The sequence below is a fragment of the Tamandua tetradactyla genome, chromosome 4 (assembly GCF_023851605.1).
Source record: "Tamandua tetradactyla isolate mTamTet1 chromosome 4, mTamTet1.pri, whole genome shotgun sequence".
Lineage (NCBI taxonomy): Eukaryota > Metazoa > Chordata > Mammalia > Pilosa > Myrmecophagidae > Tamandua > Tamandua tetradactyla.
In genome coordinates, this window is record NC_135330.1 from 166,980,785 (window position 1) to 167,008,500 (window position 27,716).

General features: G+C 38.8%; 1 protein-coding gene and 1 long non-coding RNA gene across 6 annotated transcripts in view; one reads left to right on the forward strand and one right to left on the reverse strand.

Moving 5' to 3' along the window:
* FARP1 (FERM, ARH/RhoGEF and pleckstrin domain protein 1) overlaps positions 1-27,716 on the forward strand; it is a 356,780-nt gene that overhangs the window by 38,837 nt on the left and 290,227 nt on the right. The window contains exon 1 of one of the 5 annotated variants that reach the window (XM_077158559.1): positions 7,239-7,820. The exons of 3 other annotated variants lie outside the window; for them this stretch is intronic. In XM_077158559.1, coding sequence (XP_077014674.1) covers positions 7,676-7,820 — 145 coding nt within the window. In that variant the 5' untranslated portion in view covers positions 7,239-7,675. Of the gene's footprint in view, positions 1-7,238; positions 7,821-27,496; positions 27,698-27,716 lie in introns of those variants that run through there. One more of the 5 variants, XM_077158562.1, reaches the window with a different exon arrangement.
* Positions 1,674-27,501, reverse strand: LOC143681494 (uncharacterized). Its single transcript, XR_013174677.1, has 3 exons — positions 27,381-27,501; positions 4,353-4,525; positions 1,674-3,991 (listed from the first exon to the last, which is right to left on the reverse strand). It is a non-coding gene; the product is annotated as an uncharacterized LOC143681494 (long non-coding RNA).

Sequence of the window (27,716 nt, forward strand, 5' to 3'; positions counted from 1 at the left end):
GATCTACCATTGTAGGTATCCATTGTTTTTTCCATTTTTTCTTCTTTGTCCTTCACTCCCATAAGTTCTGTGATTTGTTTTTTCAGATTTTCTATTTCTTCTTTTTGTTCAGCCCATGTCTTCTTCATGTCCTCCCTCAATTTATTGATTTGGTTTTTGAAGAGGTTTTCCATTTCTGTTTGTATATTCAGCATTAGTTGTCTCAGCTCCTGTATCTCATTTGAACTATTGGTTTGTTCCTTTGACTGGGCCATATCTTTAATTTTCCGAGCGTCATCCATTATTTTCTGCTGGTGTCTGGGCATTTGATCAAATTTCCCTGGGTGTGGGACCCTGCTGGTTGAAAGGTTTTTCTGTGAAATCTCTGGGCTGTTTTTCTTTTCCTGCCCAGTAGGTGGCACTCGTGGCGCTCGTCTGTCTGCGGGGCCCACCAGTAAAAGATGCTGTGGCTCCTTTAACTGGCCAGTCCGAATCTTGCAGTCAGCCCCGGAAACCGCGCGTGGAGGGGGTGGGTCGCCGGCCGCCGTGGCTTGGGGGACTGCCGGTCCAAATTGCCCAGCTGACCCGAGACGCCAAGCGTGGCGGGAGGGCCCCACTATCCAACGTTCCCACTCAGACGGGGGAGCCACGTGCGTGGAGGGGACCCCAGTCGCCAGCCGCCCCGGCCGGGAAAATGCGCGCCCCTTGGATATCTCACCGCAGCGGATTCTCCCTGCCCGTTCAGCCGTTCCAGAATGGGGTACACTGTCTTTTTGGTCTCTGTCGTGGCTCCGGGAGCTGTTTCGTATTGTTTCTGTTTCTTTAGTTGCTTTTCTGGAGGAGGAGCTAAGACCCGCGCGTCTTACTAAGCCGCCATCTTCTCCGGAAGTCCCATTTCTTTCTTGATCTCTGGCCAGTTTTAATCTCTTGGATCAATGATAATCAATTCTTTGAAACTTTGTATCTAGTCTCTGAACCCCCTTTTCTACAGAGACCATTTTATATTTAATGTTTTTGAGACAATGGAGATCTGCTTTTTCTGAACACTGTTGTTACCTTGGGTGATTTTCCAGGGCCAGCCTCCCGGCTGTGTGATGTGTACATTCGCCTAGGGGCCCCATGCCTGAAAGGACTTCTGTGCTTAGCTTACTGCTCTGCTGTTGCTGTCCTGAAATTCTTACACTTCTTGATTAAGGGGTTCCACATTTCATTTTTGCATTAGGCCCTGTTGAATGGTCCTGGTGATTTCTTTTTTTTTAATACATATTATTATTTGCCTTTGGCCTGTGTTCCTACTCCATGATTAACTCATCATTGAATGAGACTAAGCTATTTGCTAAAAAACAAAACACAAAAAACTGATGTGGAATATGGAGAAGTTAAGAAAGCTGGAGTGGGGAGATCTGTGAAACATTTATTCATATTCATTGTCTCCAGGATCCTTTTAACAATTCTGTTATTTAGTTAGCTTTGAGAATGAGGTTCCTTCAGTTTTTGACTTTTAGGAGGCTTGCATGGCTCACAAAAAATCCCCTTAAGGCCCAGCCTCTCTTAAGCCAAGGTTTGGCATGTGGTGGATCTGGTGATTGTCCCTCTCACCCTTTCTTCATTTTCAGCAGTTTTCTTTGGACTGATTCAGGGCAGGTCTCTATCAGACATTAAAAATGGTATCAGCAAAAAAAAAAAAAGGCATCAGCATGGTTTCTCCATCAGCTCCACTTTCCCTGTTGTTTGGCCATATTTTCACTTTAAAAATCCTTGAGGAGGGAAAGCAATGGCAGATCTCTCAAGTGTTATCATCCATCATTTTAAAGTTACGTGTTATTTAAAAAAAAGTTATATGCTATAATGTGTAGGAGGATATTGTTCATACTATCTTAAAATTTAAAAGCAGTTTATAACGCAGTCTGTGTGTGTAGTGTGGTCCTGTTTTTGACTTTTTAAAAAAGCATGACTGTGCATTAAAAATATTTGAAGGAAAAAATATGAAAATGTCATTTCTCAGATTTCTAAATCCATTCTGCTCTCAGCTGTGGAGATGGTACTTAGTAATAGTAGACTCTTGTGCCCTTTAGGATATCTCAGTTATGGAAGGTTCATTGCTTTAAAGATAGTTTTAAGTACCCTGCCTAGGTTCTTTCAGAATAAGGTCACTTTGCTCCTATGCTTGTGGCTAATACTAATAGTTGGTCATATTTATGCTTATGACTAATTTTTTTAAAGTATATAGTTTAATTGTGGTACATAGAATAGAGAAGAACTAGTTTTAATAACTAGTTCTCTGGGTAGGGGAAGGACTCTGGCATGTAGCATTTACCAGTTTCCATGGTATAAATACTCCTGCCGTGGCTGATTTCAGGCCACCAACATGACTGACGCCTTGACTGTGGAATTAGAGAGATGCAATTATATACCACAGGGCGGTATTTTGACTAGACCACAGACATAAGTCACTTCCAGAGCATAGATAATAGTAAAATGAAGTAGAGTAATTAGGATGCAGTGAGTTTTGAGTTTTTATTACCTTTGTTTTTAATACAATTTAAGTATAATTTTATGTAATTTAATTTATAATGTTTACATTTAATTTGCTGGTAAAAATTCCTGAAAATTTATCAGGGACTCTCATGAGCTGATACAAACTTGTGGCAGTACATTACTGGAAAGACCTGTTTTGAGGTTTTAAAGGGAAACAATAGGAAAAGTAAAGAAAGTAAAGCAGTCAGGCATTGGGATTTCTCTGGTAGAGCTGCCTATGGTGGCTCAGATATTGTCTGGATCTAGAAGGTTCTTCTGAGGTGACTTGTTTTTTTTTAAAGATTGTGACCAGAAGCCCGATAGAAAACCTGGGGGAATAGTCTAGTGCTGCTCCTTGTTATCTAATTTCTTGATGTTTGGAATAGGATGACACCTTTCTTGGTAGAAATTTTTCTGGAAAGTAGCACATTTTCCTTCAGGATCCTTTTCTATATGTTCTGGATGATTTTGAGTCGACTTCATTTTTTGACCTGGAAACTAGGTTTCCAGAATGGTGGCATTCCAGAATGGTGGCATTCCTCTTAGCTGTTTCTTTAATGTACACAGCAGTGTGTCTTTCTATGAGCTCTGTTTCTTGGAATGGTGTTCTCCCAACGCATCATATATTTGAATGTCTAATGTGTGATGTGATTGCCCAGTTAAGAGCACAGATGCTATTATAACAGAGGATAAGTACGAGAAGAGAACTATGATATGCCTGGAGTGCTCAAATGAGGAAGAAGAGGAAAAGTTTCATGGAGAAAGTAGTAGTATTTTGAGATCATATTTGAAAGAAGTAAAATACTGCTGAGTAGAGACTTAGGGAAGGGTGATGCAGCCGAGGTAAGGCAAGGACCCATGCGCCTTGGAGTCTGTGCCCTTAGGAGAAAGCAGAAGGTCTGGAAAGGTAAGTTTGGTTCATCTTAAGGGGCCTTTCATTTTCTGGTTAAAGGATTTAGGAATGGTAACATGATGGTAGTTGCTTTGAAAATATGTTAATCTGGGCAGTAGGAAGCATTATCATGTTGCTTTGGAGGCTATGGTTGCAAAGATCTTTATGTTGTTAAAATAATCTAGGCTAGTGGTCTGACCCAGAGTTTTGTTCGATTTTTGTCTTTTGCATTTTTACCTTTAATTGTATCATGCTATTTAGTATGACATGCTGTATGGAAGAGAGCCAGTCAGATCATTAAGACAATTAGCTGTGATTTAAGAAAAACTAAAGTCACCAGGGGAAAAGTCCCATGTTCAAATATGCCATTCCATGCAGTCAAAACAAATGTTCTCTGGGCTCAAAAGTATCTTCCTATGGGGAGCAGTGTATGTTTTGCTTAACTTGAGTTCAGAGTATTACCACACATGGCCATTAGCCATCTTCTGGGGGTGTGGACACTTCAGATGGGGCTAAATCATCCTTCCCCTTTTGCCAATACCCTTGAAGGCAGGATCTGTTTGTTTTTGCTTACAGCTCTATCCTGAACATGCAGAACAGTTCCTGTAAGAAAGAAGCCTCAATAAATATTTGTTGAATAAATGACATTTCAAGATACAAAAGTGAGAGTAAGATATCTTCAAACCATAAAGAGATGCCTAGGTATCTTGACTACTTCCTGAACTTCCTACATTAACTCGAAGGCCTGATGCGGACCTCATTCTGACTCTGGCCTTGTGGCCAGGACGAAAGTGAAAGCTGGTATGTCCACACTTACCGCTCTTTGAAGGACCCTCCTTCCCAGAAATGGGTAACTGGGTGGTCCTGATTCAGACCTGTTTGTGGTACTCAAAAGATTAGTTCTTGCCCTGGATATCTACCATACAGCAAGTAGGATCAGACTAAGTATTTAATTGACGATTACCTTATGTGTGGTGAGAGGAGAAGAAGATCCTTGGCCTCTTGAAGTAGGATGTTTCCAAAGTTGAAACTCCAGACTGGCTGTAAACTGATATGGCTCATGGAAGTCTGCCAGCTCCGTAGGTGTCAGGGTTCCAGGGCTTCCCAGTGTCCTCTTGCAGGGTGGAAATAGAGTCCCTGCCATGAGAAATGGGGCCACTCACCATGCTGTGTCCCCTGAACTCTTAATGCCCAAGGAGGGGTGGCATGATGGGGGGCCTGATGGGTACTGGCTGATGGAGGGTGCTGTGCTCATTAGCAGGGAGTAAGACTTGGGTGAGCAGGGGGCCAAGTGCATGGACTCACGCCCTCAGGGCTTTAAGTACACATGGGAGCCAAGGCAGGTTTCCTATGTTTTATAACCATGTAACAGTATAAGAAAAGAAGTTAAAATATTTTAATTTAAATTTAAAATTTTAATTTTATTTAAATATAAAATTTAAAATTAAATTTAAGATCGCATTCTTAAATAAGTGATCTATACTACCTGGAGGACATAGGTACCTGGACCACCATTTCCTATTTTAGGCAAAGATTATAGAGGATACCTGTTCAGTTTTTGTGCCACACTTCCCTAAGTGCCACAGACAGCCACAGTGACTGCTTTTGATGATATGAGACTAAAGATTCAGTTAAGAAACCTGATGTTACGCTGAGCAGTACTCAAAGGATTTGAATACATTTTAAAATAGTTAACTAGATTACATAAATTGTGGGAATAGAAATTCCCTAACCAGCAATATGTAATAGAAAATTAAATACATATCCCATACAGAGATTGTTTACTTATTATTGCCAAGCATATTACAGAGATTTCTCAAGTCAAGCAGGGTTGAATTTTTTTTTTTTTAATTTAAAAATTAGTTTGAGGGAAGAATTGAACACAGGGTCTCAAATGGATACTTGCACACCACTGTTCTCAGCAGCATTATTTACAACAGTCAAAAGATGGAAGCAACCCAAGTGTCCATCATCAGATGAATGGATGAACAAAATGTGGTATACACATAAAATGAGATATTCAGCTGTAAAAGAGGTTTAAACTTTGATGGATGCTACAATATGGGTGAATCTTGAAAATGTCATGTTGAGTTAAAATAAGCAGACGCACACAAAAAAATATTGTATGATCTCACTTATGTGAAATACCTATTGTAAGCAAATTTATAGAGACAGATTACAGGTTGCCAGGAGTTAAGGGGTGAGGGATGGGGTGTTACTGCTTAATGGGTACAGAGTTTCTGTTTGAGGTAATGAAAAATTTGGATAATGGATGGTGGGTGACGGTAGCACAATATCGTGAATGTAATTAATAACACTGAATTATATATTTTTTATTTTTTTGCTTCATACCACCGAATTATACAATTGAAAGTGGTTAAGATGGGGAATTCTGAGTTGTGAATACGTTATTACAATAAGAAGTTTTTAAAAATTAGTTTGAGCCCTAATGCAATAAATATATTTTGCATTTTTACTCTCAGTTTCTCAGAAATGATTTCAAATGTACGTACAGTTTCATCACAATTTTAGGAATAATGATGGAGATTTGTGATTTCTGTTAAGAAACAACTTTTGGGTGATTATTGTTGAAAAGTTCAAATGTTTTTACCCTCTTAATTCAAATTGTCCCCTTTTATATTTTACAGTATTTTTTGTACTTAGAAATGTGTATTTTTGTGTGTGACAGAAATTTCCCTTCTTTTCTCTTTTGCCTGTTATCATAGTGTCATTCCCTCTTTGAGTCCATACCCCTTCGGTTCTTCTGACCCTGTTTGTAATTGTCTTTATGTTAACTTTTCTCTTTGTGATCTGATCTGCTGAAGAACTGTTGCTTAGCAATGTCTAGATGTCAGCTATGGGAGTGGGAGATAAGTGATCCCTACTCCTTTGTCATTTTCTTTTAAATACATTTTAGTGCATTCTCCTTTCTGCAAGGTTATTTTGCATTGACATATGAACAATTACTGTGCAAGACTTTTAAAATGGATACTGTTCTTATTTGGTACTGATTTGGTTACTTATTTGGTACTTATTTGGTTCTGATTTGGTACATCATCTTAAAGAATGGTGAAACTCTTAAAAATTTCCTTTTTCTTAGGCTATTTTTCCTAGAGATATTCTCATAATGTCAATATTCCAAGAAGCTCCTGCCTCATTCTTTAACTCCGTACACACTAGTTTTGTACCTTTTTCTCTTTCCAAACTTATTAGCAGCAAAGCCAAGGTTGACTGATAGAAAATTTGCTGAATCTATTTCCTCCCAAACTGATGATAGATAGGTAACAAAAATAATACATTTTAAATAAATTTGTGAACCATGGTTTCTGCTATTTTTTTTCCCTGTTAAAAACAAACTGTTAGGGTGGGCCATGGGGGCTCAGTGGCAGAATTCTTGCCTGCCATGCCGGAGACCTGGATTCGATTCCCGGTGCCTGCCCATGCAGAAAAAAACAAAACAAAAACTTATATAGAAAGTCCCTAACTTGAGAACACCAGTTGCAAAGGCTCTGAATGTACAAATACTGACTTCCATCCACCTCCTAGAGCCTGCTTCTGGGTCTGTCTCCCACTCTTGTCCCAGCTCCTCATAAGCATGGAAACTTACATGCAAAGTGGCATTGCCGTCACTTCCCACTGTGCTCTTGCAGATGATATGGGAACTTCCAGTCCTGTCCCAGCTGTCACAGTACCGCTGACGAAGCTGCTGCACTGCACAGTGCAGCACCAGGTCCCAGCTCTTCCTGCTTCCTAGAGCTTCTGCGTGCAGAACCCCTGACTCCGTTAATGCCAAGTTCTCAACATCAAAGCCACTTCTGCTGGTGTCTCCACTTTACCCTGAGAGGGACAGCTGTAGGACTTTTGGAAACAGCTGAAATGCACACTGCTGGGGATAGTGAGTTGTGCCACAGAATACACTTTTGCACAGACATAAAACTATAAGTAGTAGTTAGGTCTTCATACAGTTGTTAAGCTTCCTTGTGGGTGAGATGGGCCTTAGAGGGCTGTCTTGAGAACCTTCTTACCATGTAACGCTAGAAAATGCTTTTTCAGATTTCAAGTATTCATTAATACGCGAGTAAATGTTTGGAGTAAAACCTGTTCATACTGCTACGTGGGACATGACATTCAGGGGTGTAAATCTCTCTGGTGATGTGGGACTCCAGGGATGAGCCAGGATCTGGCATCATGGGATTAAGAAAGACTTCTTGACCAAAGGGGCAAGAGAGAGTTGTAACAAAATAAGAATTTCAGTGGCTGGACTCAGGCCAAGATGGCGGCTTAGCAATGTGCATGTTTCAGTTCATCCTCCAGAACAACTACTACATAACCAGAAACAGTACAGAACAGCTCCCGGAGCCACGTCAGTGGCCGGACACACAGCGTACCCCAGTCTGGACCAGCTGGACCAGTTGCAAGCTTCCCCAAAACCGTAAGTTCCCTAAGCTGCGGCGGCTGGCGCCCGGTGCCCCTCCCCCACAGGTGGCTTCCCAGAGGGAAAGGAAAGAGACTCTAAACCTGGTCAAGGCAGAGGTCGCTCATTGGGCTCACGGAAAAAGAGGAAAGGGGATGAAACGGAGGTTTTAGTGGGTATGTTTCTACGGAGACTTGGCAGCCTCTGGATTCAGTTGCGGGACTTCTTGGGCTGCAACTGCCCCAGGCATAGGCAGAAATGGGCTGCTTTCAGGGCTGTCTTCCACCTGTGCCTTCTCCAGGGGAGGGGTAAAGCCCAACTCAGGTGGAATCCTTCTCTCAAGGAATTTAGGACCCAGGGCTTGACAATTTGCAGCCATTAAAAGCAGCCTACAACCTCTCCTCCGTCTCCACCACGTCCCCAGCAGAGAGAGTCTTCCAAAGTTAAAAGTGCTGCAACATCTTTTGCTGGTGAGACCCACAGGCAGACGCGGCACCTACTGGGCAGGATAAGAAAAACAGAGCCCAGAGACTTCACAGGAAAGTCTGTCAACCTGCTGGGTCTCACCCTCAGGGAAAACTGACACAGGTGATTCCTTCCCCGATAGGAGACCAGTTTAGTCTGGGAAAACCCGGCTGGAGTCTATAATACCTACGTAGACCCTCCTAAGGGTGGGGAGGAAAAAGGCACCATACAAGCAGGGCAAGAAACAAGAAAACAAGAACTGAAAAATTATTCTCTATTAAACAAAACCTAAGCTAGAGGTCCGGAAAAAGCTTAACTGAAGGTCAAAGAACAGATAGACAACAAATTCATCTAGCAAGAAAACCCTAGGTAAGAGAAGTGAAAGCAATCTCCAGAATAAACTAATTAAGGTAATTAAATGTCTAGACGCCAGCAAAAAAATAACAGATCACAACAGGAAAATTGAAGATGTGGCCCAGTCAAAGGAACAAACCAACAATTCAAATGACATACAGGAGCTGAAACATTTAATTCAGAATGTACAAACAAACATGGAAAACCTCATCAAAAACAAAATCAATGAATTGAGGGAGGATATAAAGAAGGCAAGCAAAGAACAAAAAGAAGAAACTGCAAGTCTGAAAAAACAAATCACAGAACTTATGGGAATGAAAACACAGTAGAAGAGATGACAAAAATAATGGAAACCTACAATGGTAGATTTCAAGAGACAACATAGGATTTCTGAACTGGAGGATGGAACATCTGAAATCCAGCAAGAAAAAGAAAAGATAGGGGAAAAAATGGAAAAATATGAGCAGGAACTCAGGGAATTGAAGGACAATATGAAGCGTGTGAATATACGTGTTGTGGGTGTCCCAGAAGGAGAAGAGAAGGGAAAAGGAGGAGAAAACCTAATGGAGGAAATTATCACAGAAAATTTCCAAACTCTTATGAAGGACTTAAAATTTCAGATCCAAGAAGTGCAGCGTACCCCAAAGAGAATGGATCCAAATAGATGTACTCCAAGACATTTACTAATCAGAATGTCAGAGGTCAAAGAGAAAGAGAGAATTTTGAAAGCAGCAAGAGAAAAGCAATCACTCACATACAAGGGAAACCCAATAACGCTATGTGTAAATTTCTCAGCAGAAACCATGGAGGCGAGAAGACAGTGGGAAGATATATTTAAATTACTAAAAGAGAAAAACTGCCAACCGAGAATCCTATACCCAGCAAAATTGTCCTTCAAAAATGAGGGAGAAATTAAAACATTTTCAAACAAAAAAATCACTGAGAGAATTTGTGACCAAGAGACCAGCTCTGCAAGAAATACTAAAGGGAGCACTAGAGACAGATACGAAAAGACAGAAGACAGAGGTGTGGAGAACAGTTTAGAAAGAAGGAAAATTAGATATGACGTACAAAATACAAAAGGCAAAATGGAAGAGGAAAGTACTACGCAAACAGTAATAACACTAAATGTTAATGGATTGAACTCCCCAATCAAAAGACATAGACTGGAAGAATGGATTAAAAAACAGGATCCTTCTATATGCTGTGTACAGGAAACACATCTTAGACCCAAACATAAACATAGGTTGAAAGTGAAAGGTTGGGAAAAGATATTTCATGCAAATAACAACCAGAAAAGAGCAGAAGTAGCTATACTAATATCCAACAAATTAGACTTCACATATAAAACAGTTAAAAGAGACAAAGAAGGATACTATGTAGTAATAAAAGGAACAATTCAACATGAAGACATAACAATCATAAATATTTATGCACCCAACCAGAATGCCCCAAAATACATGAGGCAGACACTGAAAAGGGAAATAGACACATCTACCATAATAGTTGGAGACTTCAATTCCCCACTCTCATCAATGAAAAGAACATCTAGACAGAGGATCAATAGAGAAACAGAATTTGAATATTAACAATAAATGAGGTAGACCTAACAGACATTTATAGGACATTACACCCCACAACAGCAGGATACACATTTTTCTCAAGTGCTGATGGATCATTCTCAAAGATAGACCATATGCTGGGTCACAAAGCAAGTCTCAACAAATTTTAAAAGATTGAAATCATACAAAACACTTTCTCAATCATAAGGGAATGAAGTTGGAAATCAATAATAGGCAAAGCGCCAGAAAATTCACAAATATGTGGAGGCTCAACAACACACTCTTAAACACCCAGTGGGTCAAGGGAGAAATTACAAGAGAAATCAGTAAATATCTCGAGGCAAGTCAAAATGAAAACACAACATATTAAAACTTATGGGATGCAGCAAAGGCAGTGCTAAGAGGGAAATATATTACCCTAAATGCCTGTATCAAAAAAGAAGAAAGGGCAAAAACTTTATTCCAAGTGGACAGGAATTAACTGTCCACTTGGAAGAACTGGAGAAAGAACAGCAAACTAACCCCAAAGCAAGCAAAAGGAAAGAAATAACAAAGATTAGACAGAAATAAATGAAATTGAGAACATGAAAACAATTGAGAAAATCAATAAAACCAGAAGTTTGTTCTATGACAAAATCAATAAGATTGATGGGCCCTTAGCAAGATCGACAAAAAGAGGAAGAAAGAGGATGCAAATAAATAAGATCAGAAATGGAAGAAGAGACACAACCACTGACCCTACAGAAATAAAGGAGGTAATAACAGGATACTAGGAACAACTTTATGCCAATAAATACAGCAATGTAGATGAAGTGGACAACTTCCTAGAAAGGCATGAACAACCAACTTTGACTCAAGAAGAAATAGATGACCTCAACAAACCAATCACAAGTAAAGTAATTGAATCAGTCATTAAAAAGCGTCCCAAAAAGAAAAGTCCAGGACCAGATGGCTTCACATGTGAATTCTATCAAACATTCCAGAAAGAATTAGTACCAATCTTGCTCAAACTCTTCAAAAAAAATTGAAGTGGAGGGAAAACTACCTAATTGATTCTATGAAGCCAACATCACCCTCATACCAAAACCAGGCAAAGATATTACAAAAAAAGAAAACTACAGACCAATCTCTCTAATGAATATAGATGCAAAAATCCTCAACAAAATTCTAGCAAATCGAATCCAGCAACACATTAAAAGAATTATACATCATGACCAAGTAGGATTCATCCCACGTATGCAAGGATGGTTCAACATAAGAAAATCAATTAATGTAATACACCATATCAGCAAATCAAAGCAGAAAAATCACATGATCATCTCAATTGATGCAGAGAAGGCATTTGACAAGATTCAACATCCTTTCCTGTTGAAAACACTTCAAAGGATAGGAATACAAGGGAACTTCCTTAAAATGATAGAGGGAATATATGAAAAACCCACAGCTAATATTGTCCTCAATGGGGAAAAACTGAAAACTTTCCCCCTAAGATCAGGAACAAGACAAGGATGTCCACTATCACCACTGTTATTCAACATTGTGTTGGAAGTTCTAGCCAGAGCAATTAGATAAGAAAGAGAAACACAAGGCATCAAAATTGGAAAGGAAGAAGTAAAACTATCACTGTTTGCAGATGATATGATACTATACGTCGAAAACCCTGAAAAATCCACAGCAAAACTACTAGAGCTAATAAACGAGTACAGCAAAGTGGCAGGTTACAAGATCAACATTCAAAAATCTGTAGTGTTTCTATACACTGGCAATGAAAAAGCTGAGGGGAACATCAAGGAACGAATTCCATTCACAATTGCAACTAAAAGAATAAAATACTTAGGAATAAATTTAACTAAAGAGACAAAAGATCTTTACAAAGAAAACTACAAGAAACTGCTAAAAGAAATCACAGAAGACCTAAATAGATGGAAGGGCATACCGTGTTCATGGATTGGAAAACTAAATATAGTTAAGATGTCAATTCTACCTAAATTGATTTACAGATTCAATGCAATACAATCAAAATCCCAACAACTTATTTTTCAGAAATAGAAAAACCAATAAGCAAATTTATCTGGAAGGGCAGGGTGCCCCCAAATTGCTAAAAGGAAAAAAAATGAAGGAAAAAAAATGAAGCTGGAGGTCTCAGGCTGCCTGACTTTAAGGCATATGATGAAGCCATAGTGGTCAAAACAGCATGGTACTGGCATAAAGATAGATATATCGACCAATGGAATCAAATAAAATGTTCAGACATAGACCCTCTCCTCTATGGACATTTGATCTTTGATAAGGCAGTCAAGCCAACTCACCTGGGACAGAACAGTCTCTCCAGTAAATGGTGCCTAGAGAACTGGATATCCATATACAAAAGAATGAAAGAGGACCCGTATCTCACACCCTATACAAAAGTTAACTCATAATGGATCAAAGATCTAAACATTAGGTCTAGGACCATAAAACAGTTAGAGGAAAATGTAGGGAGATATCTTATAAATCTTATAATTGGAGGCGGTTTTATAGACCTTACACCTAAAGCAAGAGCACTGAAGAAAGAAAGAAAGAAATGGGAACTCCTCAAAATTAAACACTTTTTTGCATCAAAGAGCTTCATCAAGAAAGTAGAAAGACAGCCTACACAATGGGAGACAATGTTTGGAAACGACATATCAGATAAAGGTCTAGTATCCAGAATTTATAAAGAGATTGTTCAACTCAACAACAAAAAGACAGCCAATCCAATTACATAATGGGAAAAAGACTTGAACAGACACTTCTCAGAAGAGGAAATACAAATGGCCTAAAGGCACATGAACAGATGCTCAACGTCCCTGGCCATTAGAGAAATGCAAGTCAAAACCACAATGAGATATCATCTCACACCCACCAGAATGGCCATTATCAACAAAACAGAAAATGACAAGTGCTGGAGAGGATGTCGAGAAAGAGGCACACTTATTCACTGTTGGTGGGAATGTCAAATGGTGCAACCACGGTGGAAGGTAGTTTGGCAGTTCCTCAAAAAGCTGAATATAGAATTGCCATATGACCCAGCAATTGCTAGGTATCTACTCTGAGGACTTAAGGGCAGAGACACAAACGGACATTTGCACACCAATGTTTATAGCAGCATTATTTACAGTTGCAAGGAGATGGAAACAGCTAAAGTGTCCATCAACAGACGAGTGGCTAAACAAACTGTGGCATATACATACGATGGAATATTATGCAGCTTTAAGACAGAATAAACTTATGAAGTATGTAAAACATGGATGGACCTTGAGAACATTATACTGAGTGAGACTAGCCAAAAACTAAAGGACAAATATTGTGTGGTCTCATTGATATGAACTGACATTAGTGAATAAACTTGGAATATTTTGTTTGTAACAGAGACCATCAGGAGATAGAAATAGGGTAAGATATTGGGTAATTGGAGCTGAAGGGATACAGACTGTGTAACAAGACTGAATGTAAAAACTCAGAAATGGACAGCACAATACTTCCTAACTGTAATACAATTATGTCAAAGCACTGAATGAAGCTGCATGTGAGAATGATAGAGGGAGGAGGACTGGGGACATATTGAAATCAGAATGAAAGATAGATGTTAAAGATTGAGATGGTATAATCTAGGAATGCCTAGAGTGTATAATAATAGTGAAATGTACAAGGTACAATTTTAAACATGTTTTTGCATGAGGAAGAATAAAGGAATGTCATTATTGCAGGGTACTGAAAATAGATGGTAATATTTTAAAATGTCACCTTATGTGTGAGACTAAAGCAAAAAAATGTTTATTTGTTACAAAATTAATATTTTGACTAGTGCATTTCCTAATATAACTTATGTAGATAGTTTGATTGAATGCCATAAGTACTTGGAATCTCAGGTAGGACATGAGATTTTGCTGTTTTGTCCAGAGTGATGCCTGATGAATCCCAAAGTGATTCGATCAGCGAGTGGAAAAGTATCTGCAAAGCCATCTTCGGGGCATGGTGAGAACGGGGAGAAATTCAACTTCCCCAAGTTGAATTCTTGATATTCTCACAAGCAGTGTGGACAACCAAAGCTATAGGCAGAGCCCCCAGTCTTGAGGTTTCTTCATATGAAACTTAACCCCGCAAAGGATAGGTCAAGCCTACTTAAAATTTAGGCGTAAGAGTCACCCCCAAGAGAGCCTCTTTTGTTGCTCAGATGTGGCCACTCTCTCCAGCCAACACAACGAGCAATCTCACCACCCTCCCCCTGTCTACGTGGGACATGACTCCCAGGGGTGTGGACCTTCCTGGCAACGTGGGACAGAGATCTTGGAATGAATGGAGATTCAGCATCAAGGGATTGAGAAAAACTCTGGAATCAGCTGATACTTAGTATCAAGGGATTGAGAAAACCTTCTCAACCAAAAGGGGGAAGAGGGAAATGAGACAAAGTGTCAATGGCTGAAAGATTCCAAACAGAGTGGAGAGGTTATCCTGGAGGTTATTCTTATGCATCAAGTAGATATCATCTAGTTATTCAAGATGTAATGGAGAGGCTGGAGGGAACTGCCTGAAAATGTAGAGCTGTGTTCCAGTAGCCATGTTTCTTGAGGATGATTGAATAATGATACAGCTGTCACAATGTGACTGTGTGATTGTGAAAACCTTGTGCCTGATGTTCCTTTTATCTACCTTGTCAACAGATGAGTAGAACATATGGAATAAAAATAAATAATAGGGGGAACAAATGCTAAAATAAATTTAGTTTGAAATGCTAGTGATGAATGAAAGCAAGGGGTAAGGGGTATGGTAGGTATAATCTTTTTTTTTTCTTTCCTGTGTTCGTTTTATTTCTTTTTGTATTGTCTTAAATACAAAATGTATTTTGTATTTATTGTCTGTAAATGTTCTAATAAATGTTGAATATGCAACTAAGTGATGATATTGTGAATTGCTGATTATGTATGTTTTATTTTGTTTCTTTTTTTTAATTAATAAATAAAGTTTAAAAAAAAGGAAAAAAAAGAATTTCAGTGGCTGAAAGATTTCAAATCAGAATTGAGAGGTATCTGGAGGTTGTTTATTCTTATGCTTTATATAAATATCCCTTGTCAGTATATGGTGTATTGCAGTGGCTGGAGGGAAGTATTTGAAACTGTTGAAATGTATTCCAGTAGCTGTGGTTCTTGAAGACGACTGTATGGTATGTAGCTCTTCCAGTGTGACCATGCGATTGTGAAAATCTTGTGGCCCATGTTCTTTTGGCCCAGAGTATGAAAAGAGGTATAAAAAAGGAAGGAAAAAAAGATAAATAAATAATGGGAAGGAATAAGGGGTAAAAATAAATTGGGTAGACTGAAATACTAGTAGTCAATGAGATAGAAGGGTAAGGATTATGGGATGTATGGATTTTTCCTTTTTTCTTTTTCTGGAATGATGCAAATACTCTAAAAATGATCTTGGTGATGAATACACAACTATGTGATGATACTGTGAGCCACTGATTGTATACTTTGGATGGACTGTACTGTATGTGGTAATATCTTAAATAAAAATACCCCCCTCATCCAGTGTGGCAGTAAAAGCAACCTATCAGTTAAAGGAGGAGAAAACTTATTCAAAGTCCTGACACTCCAGCAAGTCAAACTCTTTGCATCTGGTATACAAACCCAGTCTACACATGCCTACACATTGTGCAGAAGCAATTTTGCATTCTTTTTTTTTTAAACTTTAATATTACAACAAATTGATTTTGCTATGTTCCACAGTCTTCATGTTTGTAATTTTTTAATGTATAATAGACCAAGCAGCAGCTAGACCATAGTTTGGTTAACCTTTCTTTGTTAGTATCAGCTGGAAATAAAGTTCCAGCTGATACTAAGGTAAATGACACAACAAAGAACCTGTTTGTACTTATAGCCTTTCATTCTCTGTCATGCTTTCCTGAGATAAATTTTCATAAATGGAAAATTACAGGCAGTCTGCAGTATTTATAGTATTGGCGCATTTTGGGTTCTAAAACTGTTGCATCAATGCCAGCTATGTAACATTGAGTATTACTTGTTGTGCTGCTTTCAAAAAAAAAACTCCAAAAACAATTATTTTGGCATTTTAACAGAAACCCTTGAGTTTTCAATTCAGAAGAAAAGAAAGTCAGAGAAATTTGCCCGTAGAAGAAAATACCCTGTCCCTCTACTCTTAAATTGGTATTTTATCAAATGAAGTAGATTTTATGAAATGTTAGTATTTCTCTAGTTCCTTACCTATACAACATGTTGCCTTTTTTTTTTTATATGAGGGCTTAGCAATCTTTCATAAGTAAGAGGCCATGCTTTCCAAGTCACCGTAAAACCAAACAGTTCTTGCATACATTTCTTTCCCCTCATAACTAGCTCAAGTAGAAGCAGACAGCTGACTTCCTTGTTCAGAATGGACCTGTCAGAGTGGGTGGGAGCAGGCACCCCACTCTGTGAGGGGTGTGATGTATGATGTTTGGTATATTCTTACTAAATTTCCTCCTGGCATTTTTCTCTGTTAGTGTTTTGTCATCCAAAAATACAATTTGCATGCATTAAAACCTTCATTGAAAGAATTAATAAAAAATATCCCATAAGTAACAAGGATGGGGCCTTTTTCTGGGACTCAGATTCTAGGGAGATATTCTTCAGTGATTGGAAACTCTTCAGGCACATTGTTTATGTAGCAACCCACTTACTTGTGCTGTCATCCACCCTTAGTCCTGCCTAGTCCACAACTATGAGTGTGTTCCACATGCTTTGCTGAAATCCAGCTATGTTGTGGCTCTAGCAATCTCCAGTTTCTGGCCTATGATCTGTCCAGAAAGGAAGGGATTGTAGCCTGACTTGTTCTTAATGGAACCACCCTACCTTTTAGTGATCATGGCTTTCTTCCCCTCTATAATAGTTCATTGTGACAGTTGTACCCTTTAAATTCTGGTCCTATATGCAATTCTGGTATTATGCAAAATTAGTATATTCTTTAGTTTTCAATGCTGCTTATTTTCTAGATGAATTTTCTCATGTTTTGTCATGCTGTATATTCTCCTTGGATTTTTGCACTGCAGAAATGTATGGATTATTTTAAAGAGGACTGGAATTTCTACTGTATTTGTTCCTTCTGAACAGTAACAGGTTATCTCTCAGTTTACTAATGCCTTCTTTAAATTGCTAATTAGCCACCACGATTACCAACATTGAATTAAAGACGTTAAATTATTATTCATCACAATTTAAAACCTCAGTAGAAAGAAGATAGTTAATATTGGAAGGTAATAATTTTTTATAATTAACACAGAACTGTAAGCCTTAACAACTTAGAAACTGTTCTTTTTTATCAACTGTCAATAGTCAATCAAAGCTCTACTGTATGGGACACAAGCAAAGCCATCTCTGTTGAGGACGACTCCTGAGCTCTTCACAGTTGCCCTGTAAAGAATGACCCCTAAGAAGCACTTGACTACAGATGAAGTGCATGATATACAAGACAGAGAGAGCCTTCCCTCGACATTTAGGTAGTTAATGGCAAAAGCAGACGTTGGAAGGTGAAATTGTTTACTACTCAAGGGTTAGGGAACGGGGACACCTTGCACCTCTGTGCTCCCTGTAGAAGTGCACTGATGGCGAGTTGTAAATGTCTGAATTCCAGATGTGGGGCCATTGGAATGGCATATTGGGGCTCACTTTTCTGTTTTGAGGTTCACCTACAGTGACAAATCTAAGACATTAAATTAATGTCAGATTACTCCTGGTCCGTGCACTTCCCAAAAAGCAAACAAACAAGCAAAAGAAAAAACAAAGAACAAACGAACAAAAATTCAACAAATGGTGCTGCAATAATGGGATACTCACATGGAAAAATAATGGAATGTGACCCTGCCATGCAGCATACAAACAAACAAACAAACAAACAAAATAATTTAATGTCAGATTACTTAGCACTATGGAGTTGGAGTCCACATTTGCGGGTTTCTTTTAACCCACCATGATGTTCAGTAAAAATGACGGCCTGTGCTCATGGCAGCTGACATTATCTGACCTGACTTAGGCCTTATACCCATACTCCTGAATGCCCGGCTCTCTCTCCTGGCAGTGATGGGGCCTCTCTGCAACTTGCTGTCATCTGTTCGGGAGGATAAGTGAACAGCTGTTGGTCATTCCTTATAGGTTCTGGAGAAAGTCTGCCTCTCCGTATTAGCCCAGAGGGGGCCCTGGATTATTTGTCCTAGATCAGGCCTGATGATTCATATTTTAGGCTTCAGGTGACTGTCTATTTCAGGTTGGCTTTTGGAGCTTTGGAAAAAAATAAAAATCACTCATAATCTCATCTCCCAAAGAAAACCTATTTTGGCATATTGACTAATAGTTGCTACTAACTGCTCATATAAATAAAAGTATTAATAAAGACTATGTCCAAGTTTTGAATTGATTAGTTACTGTGTGATTGATACTATCTTTTTCTGTTACACTGAATCCAATGTATAGTTTTCCATGGGTTATTCCAGCTCAGAATTCCCAATTTAAGTCCTCTTTATTCACAGTATTCTTTTTTGTGTGTGTTCCATTGCTTAGGTAAGATTTTATTAAGAATTTTTGGGTATAACTTTATTTTTCAAATGTTCTTGTTTTGCTTGAGCTCAAGCATGAGTTTGGGAATATAATGTCATTTTTGAAAAAAAGTTTGTCTATCTGTGAAAGTTTGGAAGTATTTCCCAGGCTTATTTGTTTATTTAGATGTAGGGAAAAAGAGAATTCCAAAAATTTTTCCTTTTTGGTCTATACAGTCTTTCTGTTACAGATATACTCTTTTTAGTTTCAAAATTCTGTACATAAAGACTTCATTTTTCTTGGTAATATTGTTGTGGAGAATGATATGTTTTTCTTTCAGTGAAACTTTGGTAGAACACCATTTATTTATATTATGATACACAATGTTAAACATAAAATCTTAATGACTTTGTGTTTATTTTCTTCAAATTAATATCTTATTAAAGAGTATTTAAGCTTGCAAATGAAAGGCTGAGCTTTGTTTTGTTATTCATTTTTTTTTGTTATTCATTTTTATGCTTTATGATCTGAGAATGTGTCACATGTACAAGGAATTACTATCACAGATGAGTTTTTATGTTGCAATGAAGTTATTATTTGAAAAACTGATATACAAATAACAAAAAATATTTTCCTTATCTGCCATTTCTTTCTCTCCGGATATGTTATTTCTGCCCTTATTTATTGTATTGGTTAGGTTTCTATTTCTTAGTACTAGAAGTGGATTATAGATGTTGAGCCTTTTAGGTTTTGGCTGTGGATTAGTCAGAGTTCTCTAGGGAAACAGACCCAACAGGATATATATATATTTATATCCAATTTATCCATAATGTAAATATTATGAGATTTTCATAAGAATTGTCTCACACAACTGTGAGAATGCACAAATCCAAATTCCATAGGGCAGACTGCTGGCTGGGAACTACAGTAGAGGTTTTCGATGAATTCCCTAGGAGAAGTTGGCTCGCTGAAGTAGAGAAGGAAATTCTCTCTTCTGACTGTTGAAATCACTTCTTTTAAAACCTTCAGCTGATTGGATGAGACTTCTCTCATTGCTAATGACTGTCTCCTGAGTTGATTATAGATGTAATTAGCATAGATACAATCAACAAACTGATGATTTAAGTTCATGAAATACTCTCACAGTAACAGGCCAGTGCATGATTGACCAAAAAGCTGGACATGATAACCTGGCCAAGTTGACACATGAACTTAACCATCACAGGTTACCCCTTGTCAACTTGGAAGCCATACCCATCTCCTTAAATCATACTTTACTAAATAAAAATAGTAGCAGTCATATTTTCACTTAACAATACTTAGTTGTCCTGAAGTACACTAAGTCTCCCCAGAATAGAGTGCAAGTCCTTGGGTACTATTTACTCTTAAATATGATGGGCTGTAACTTAAATATTATGACATGAAGCTAATGCAACTTAGTTCATTTGAGAAGGGAATAAGATAGGGAAGAAAATAAAGATATTTGCTTTCACACACATATAGATACACACATAAAAACATACTCATAAAATGAAGAAATATTCATGACCATTGTAGTCATCATTTCTATTACCAGTCACATGGTTGTAACTCATGTTTACAACTACCTTTTTCCCCTACCCATTCCATATTTCCTTTGCCCTCAGCAAGCACTTCAGCTGGCCATGGTTCTTTTACTGGTGGGGTGACCCAAACCTTCATTCCTGAAGTTTCTGGACCATTGGTTGTCCTGCTTGGATTGGATTTTTGCAGTTTTCCAATGACTTTATTCAAGGACATGGTAGTATTAAGAGATACCCTAAGGGATCCCCTGTATTCCTGGAAAATTCTTCTTTACCTCCATTGTGTAATTGCAGTCCTATTTCCCCTTGATAGTCAGGTTCAGTCACCCCAACCAGTAATTTCCTTCTTTGCATATTGCGTAGTGGCATAAGAAGCTCAAAATGGCTGTCCAGACTTCCATTTCATCGGAATCACTGTTGTGTCTCTTGGTGGAAGCACTCTTCCTTTTGGAACTAAGACCTGTAGACCAGTAGAGCTTAAGGTTTCGGGGACAGGAATCAAAAATTTTCCCAGTGGATCACTAGGAATGATAGTGTATGATGCCACTCCCATTTCTACCCTTTGATTCCTGAAACAGCATCATATAATGGATGCTGATTTGAAGCAAATTTAGCATCATGGAGAACATTGCTGCAGCCCTGCAAGGTATTGCCACCAAACACCTCAGGGCATTCCATTGCAGTTTCATCTGGTGAATGGGATTAATACCTTCAGACAGAGGAGTGAGGGCTCTTTTCTCAGAGGGGGTGGTTATGGATTTCATCAGCACAGCAGGGTTAATCTCTTCAATATGGAGGCTGGACAGCAGATTCCTTGGGGCAGGCTGGAGATCGGGTGACTGGTTCCTCAGGGCAGACCATTACAGGTTTATTTGGCAAAGTTTCAGCAGAATCTAGGGTTTCAGTGTCCCCACCACCACCACCATCAACCCGTATATCCCCATTCCAATTTTCAGGATCCCATTCCTTTCCAATTAATGCCCTCACTTTAACGGTAGACTCCTTGCATTGTTGGGGATTTAGCTTGTATTGTAATTTAGCCACTTGCACAATGAGATGCTGGGTTGTTTTTCAGAAATCGCAAGTCTATGGCTATATAAAATATAATTTTCTTTTAGGGTACATAGAAACTTTCATATCTTTCATGCAGCATTTAAGTTGGGAATGTGAAACCTTGAGCTCTTCCCTTTCTTTTACGTTATACCTTTTATCTCAACAAGACTCTTTGAAAGTGTCAAAAATACTCTCACCCCTAGAGCCCTGCCTCTTATAATCATTTGAGTAGCTGTATCTAGTGGTGACATTTTGCCTATTTTTATCATCAACATAAGCCATGGAATACAGGTGCCATCTTGATTATTGGAAGTAGAGTCATTAATGCCTTTAAATGAAACCAGGTCAGAGAACCAATTCTAGAAACCTCAGAACCAGTTAAAAAATCTCATCCTTAAGATTCTGTTTCTCAAGAACTATCTCACTTTACCAAAACTGTATTAATCAGGGTTCTCTAGAGAAACAGAACCAACAGGAAATACACATATATTGTGTAAGTTTTATGATATTTATGTAAAAATTGTCTCACAGGACTGTGAAGATGGGCAAGTGCAAATTTCCTAGGGCAGGGCTTTGGCTGGGACCGCTGATGAAGGTTTTTGATGAATTTTCCAGGAGAAGTTGGCTGTCTGAAGTAGAGATGGCAGTTCTCTCTTTAGACTGCTAAAATCATCACTTCTCTTTTTAAAACCTTCAGCTGATTAGGTAATACTTCTCTCATTGTTGAAGGCAATCTCCTGAGTTGATTGTAGATGTAATCAGCCATAGATGCAGTCAACTTACTGATGATTTAAGTCCTCAAAATGTCCTCACAGTAACAGGCCCATGCTTTTCTCGACCAAACAAATGGACACCTTAACCTGGCCAGGTCGATACATGAACTTAACTGATCCTCAGGCACCCTGTCTGGGAAGCAGCTACTGGCACCAACATCAGACTGTGGTACCAATTGGGAGGGCCTACCGCTCAACCAGCGAGTTTTTGTCCTTCTCTTCCCCCTTCTTGGCTCTCTATTTTTAAATAGATTCTCCCTATAAAGGTGCTCTTATCCAGGTACCTATCTTATATGGTTGTTGTGAAGTATCTTGAGGATTAAATTAAGAAATGCAAATACATGCATAATGAATGGGACCTGTTACTGGGTGAAAGTGCTTCCTAAAAAATTACTTGAATGGAAAACTTGTATTTCTTAAGAGTTCTAGAAATACAAGTCCTGCACTTTGATGTCTCATTTTCAGGCTGTAACTTGTGGTCTTAGCTAGAAAGGGATCTGGAACTTATTTCTCACTCCTCAACCCTGAGGATAAGTCTTTATCTGGTTTTGCATCTACTTAAATCAAGTAGCTTTTCCATAGGAGCAATAGTATTTGCTTTGGAACAGTGAGGGTTATCTTTATTCTTCCCTTTGGACTTTATTTTACTTTATCCTGTAGTGTCTACTGTGTGTGTATATCAGTATTACTTGGAATTCCGCAGTTTGAAACTACTTTTAAGGTCAGTTCCTTTGCCTGTTCTGTGAGGCTCTTTAGTTCTAACCCAAACTTCATTATGGGCTGCAGGAGCATCTGACCCAAGCTTTATGCCACCCTTCTGACTGCACAAGGAAAGAAAGCAGACGGAGTGTGGGCACCGTGCATACGCTCCTTTTGAGTGTATGCTCTAATCCACTGCATAAATAGAACTTATGTGATAAGTCGTTGGTAATGGAATTGAAAAAGTCTTAAGACATTTACGGACTTCATAATTTAAAACCATAAAAAGACAGTGGACTGTAGTCTTTATATGTCCAATAATAATTGAGTAAAGGGTCTGATGGTTTGATAGCTTTTCCCCTTTGGGCATTCTCAGTGGCTTCCATGGGTGATTAGTACAACAGCTTGATTGGCACCTTCATACTAGAAAAGGGGGTAAGTTTCACAAAACTTTGCAATTGCATCTGCAGTGACTGAATCACAAAAGCCCCAGATACCAGAGAGGGCCATAGCTTCAGAGGTGCTCCATCTGGGACAGAGGCTTGGTGTGGGGTGAGGAGCAGGAGCTCTGGTGCCAGCCTGTCTGTGTTCTGGTCCTGTGTCTGCTAATTATAGTTGGGGGATCATGGACAAGTTGTCTTAATCTCTCATGCCTCAGTTTCCTTATCTGGCAGAAGGGGTCAATAATAGTATCTGCCTAATAGTGGTTGTGAAGATTAAATCAGTATTTATAAAGCTCTAAGAACAGTAGGGCTGTTCTTACCTGGCATGCAGTAATTGCTATGTATTTGTAAAGTTAAAATAATAATACTTATTTTTTTTCCATGTCCTATGAATGAAAAGCCTAAATTCCAGGAAAGAGTCAGCTAATTTCATGATACATTCGAAATTGTTGATAATTGGGGTTAGAACCAGGCCTTGCGAGTCCTTTATCTTCCCTCTTTGGTTTTGGGGAATGACCGTGGTTCAGTGGACAGTCTTATAGCATCGAGGTCTTTTCTCCTCCCTTTCGGCAGTGCACAGCAAAAATTTGCTATTTGTAATCATTACTTTTTTTAACATGTAACATTGTTTAATTAAATACCTTATCTATTAACCAGGCTGACATTTAAATTTCTTATGTTTTTTTCATAAGGGGCTTCACTTTATTATGTACTTTTTCCCCTTGACATTTCACTATTTTAATTAGTAATTCTAGGGGAAGCGATCCAGGATATGGTAACCTTTACACTTCTGTTTATTTTATTGCTTCATTTGGTTTATGACAATATTGCATAGTTTATTTCTTGAATAATATTGTAACTGTTATAGAATTTAATAGCCTGTACCTTTAATGGCTTAATAGAAATTGCTTTCCTTTTTTTTCCCCACCCTAAGGGAAGCCCTCTTATTTATAATTCATGGGGCTTGGTAAGCTTTAGAAAATGTTTTTCTTCTGAAATTTGTATAAAATTATGCTGTTACTCCAGAACAGATGTCAGTGGAATGTTACACAGAATGCAGGACATGTTTATATTTTACTGTTTATTTCCTAAGCATTTCTAGATAGTTTGAACCATGAGCAGAGGATGATAGAATCATCTGTCCAGCATGTTCAACTGCAGGTGAACTTTGTACTAAAAACTTCCTTATTAAATAACGAGGTTGTTGGAAATACCTTGGTTTAAATTTGGAAGCCGTTAAACCTAAAAATGCTTTGTAATGTATTAAAGGAAATAGTGCTTTTTTCCCTCTCATAACACAACTTTCTGTGTACATATTTGATTATTTATTAAATCCTGTCATTTTTTTTTTCATGGTATTAAGGAGGAAAGTTATTTTGTAGGACCTCTGCGATGAGCTAAATTACCTGTCAAGGATCAGAGGTGGGCTAGTCTGAGCTAGGAATTACAGTAGTTTCTGTCCAGTGAGCCCCAGGACTTTACTTCTTGTGTCTAACCTCGAGTTTATCCTGCTGCCTCTGGAGGTACCTCTGCTACCATTTCTGTAACTGAAAAAGCATCCAAAAAAGTCTAGTCTAGAATCATATATTTGCAATCCTATTACTAATAATCAGTCTGGCTTCTGCCTATATTTCTCAACGGGAACTTTTTCTCTTCACACTAATGACTGCTTGATCACCAGATCTAATGATTGAACTTCTCTTAATCCTCCCCCTGCTTGATGCCCTGGTGGCATTCGGGATTCTGGTTTAACCCCTGGTTCATAGTGTTCTTGTCCGCTTAGCTAAGGGGACTGTTGTCCTGTTGTGATTTTATAATGGATTTTCAGGCTTGTTCTTTTATAAATATGGGATTCATCCATTTGGGTTAAGAGAGAAAGTTGTCCTAGAGGCCCCTCCACATTCCTTCCAGTTCTGAGATTTCTTCACTGAGTCTCCTTCCTTTTTCCACTCTGTAAATGTTGGCAATCACTCCAGTTTCTCACCTTGGTTCTTTCTTTATAGTCACCCTCTAAGAGCTCATCCATTGTCACAATGCCATCTCTAACTCATGTGCAGTTGACTCATAAAATCCCCTTTCCTGAGCCTCAGCTTGCCAGAGGCAAGCTTAGCATGAGAGAGGTATTAATAGGGGCTGAGAACTGGTGAATGTTGAGGAAATGGAGACAGTGACCTTTAGCTTATTGCTGGACACTTACCTCAATGCCCTGCAATCACCTTCAACCAGCCACAAATTTGGACCTCTCAGGCCTTACTTGTTTTGCTTTACTTGCTGCTGAGTTTGGACATGCCCATATCTCTGTCCTTTTCTCTTATATCTAATTTGTCATCAATTTTGGAAGTTTCATAATGGCAAAGTGTTTCCACTATATTCTCCTTTATTCTCCAAGACACCACCATCATTTCTTACAAGGGGTATTACAGAGATTTCTTAACTGACCTCTACCTATCAGTGTAAACTGTCTCCTAATCCAGCCAACAAACACTGTCATATTTTTTCTTAAAACCGTTATGACCCATCAGATGAAGTTCCTACTATTTGGTCGGTTGTTTCAAACATATCAAAATCAGCTGCTCACCTACCTTTCTTGTTTTTTCTTTTGCTATTTTTTCACCTCTTTACTAATCTATCTCCATGACTGACACATTGTGGACACTTAGTAAATACTTCTTGAATGAAAGAATGAACTCTGGGGAAAATGTTGTGCCTTATCCACCATTCCACCTGCCATCACTGCTATTTGCAAATAGTAAACCCTTTTTCAGGGGCCAGCTGAAATCCCACTTTCTTATTGAGGTGTGTTCTCTATTTCTGAAGCTTTTAAAATTCAGGTAATACCTATTGTCAGAAGGAAATATGTTGCCTTGAGCGGTTATCTCCAAGTACTTGTTCTCTCTTGCATGAAAGATTATACATCCCATAAAGACAAAACCATATGGTGCTATCTTTGCTATTTTGTGTCCCATGTGGTGCTAAGTGTATTTGCTGTACAAGTTTGTTAATGGTGATCCCAATTACCGTGAAACATGAATGCTAGTATACTTTGAACATATTGTTTGTTATTCAAAGATGTTGAGTAAGCAAGTTAAATAGTGTACTACACCCTCATTACAGGGCCAGGCAAGGGTTAGGTGCTTTCCACCAATTTTTGGAGAGGCTGACCAGTTGATTAGAGAGAGAGAGAGGACTTTCTTCAGTGAATGGAATGATCTGTGTTAAGTAGAGTGAGTGTGGCTGCTGCCTAAGAAAGAGGAGTGCCTGTTTGCAGAGACATTGTTAGTGTGGGAATAGAGAATGGCTGGAAGCTGCTTTGTTGGTGTTCTCCACCTTTCTCCTTATAATTTATTTATCTCAGCCTTTTGCTTAGGGACAGGAGGGAGCTGAAGTTTAACTTGTACTCTCAGAATCACCAAGGAATCAACATCAGTGAAAAGTGAATTCTTAGAGATTTTTTGTTTCCTGATTTTCCTGTGGTCTTCCCAATATCTTTACTTCACCTCCTCTCTACATGTTTCTATTCTACATGTGTTTGTCTTTTTATCTCTATTTAATGGAAGAAATAGGCTCTACCAAATGAGTGAGATTGCAAACAAATGCATTGTCTTAAATCATTTTTAGAACAAAGTTGGGAGTATAAATTAAAATGTACTGAAAAAGAAATGCCAGTTTCTGTGTTTTTTGTCCTTTAAATTTTAATCAAGAGCTATTGGGAAAAAAATTAGGCACTCACTAGGTTTGGTACTTGAGCAAAATATGGCAGAGTGATGTTTTCTGGCTGAAGTTATTGAGCAAAGAAAGCACTCAATTTGTGTCTGGTGGTTCTGCATCATCATCGTGGCTAATTCTCATTGGGTCCCTGGAAGTGAAGGGTGGTTCTCAAACAAGGCTGTCTGAGAACCCCTGGAGGGGGGTGTTTAAACCCTTCTTTCTGGACCTCACCCCCAGTGTTTCTGATTTAGTAGATCTGGGCTGGGCTTAGGAATTTGCATCTCTAGTAGGTTCCCAGGTGATGCTGCAGCTGCTGCTTTGGGGGCCACACTTTGAGACCCACTTGAGTAGATGGTAAGGTTTCCCCCTATTTTCTAGGTTAGGAAAAGAAAGTCCAGAGATAATAAGCGACTTACCTAAAGTTCTCACATTCCTAGGCCCGGCGCATTGAGTTGGCGCCATCTCTCGCAGGAGGACCAGTCGGAGTCAGGGGAGCGACGTCACAGCTGCGCTTCCTGGCGCGGGGGATTGTGGTCTGCCGAGAAAACACGTGGGCCATAAGCCACGTACGAGCAAAACCCAGGGCGGCGGAAGTGAGGGTTTTTTTCCTGACGAAGTAGATCTTTCGAGATCTTTTTCTGGAGAAGGTGACATTGGAATTGGTGTAGTGAAGAAAGTATTTTAGGAAGAAGAAACGGAACTGCAAAAAAGCACCGTGCCAGGAAATTGCAGGGTATGCTGAGCAGCGGAGA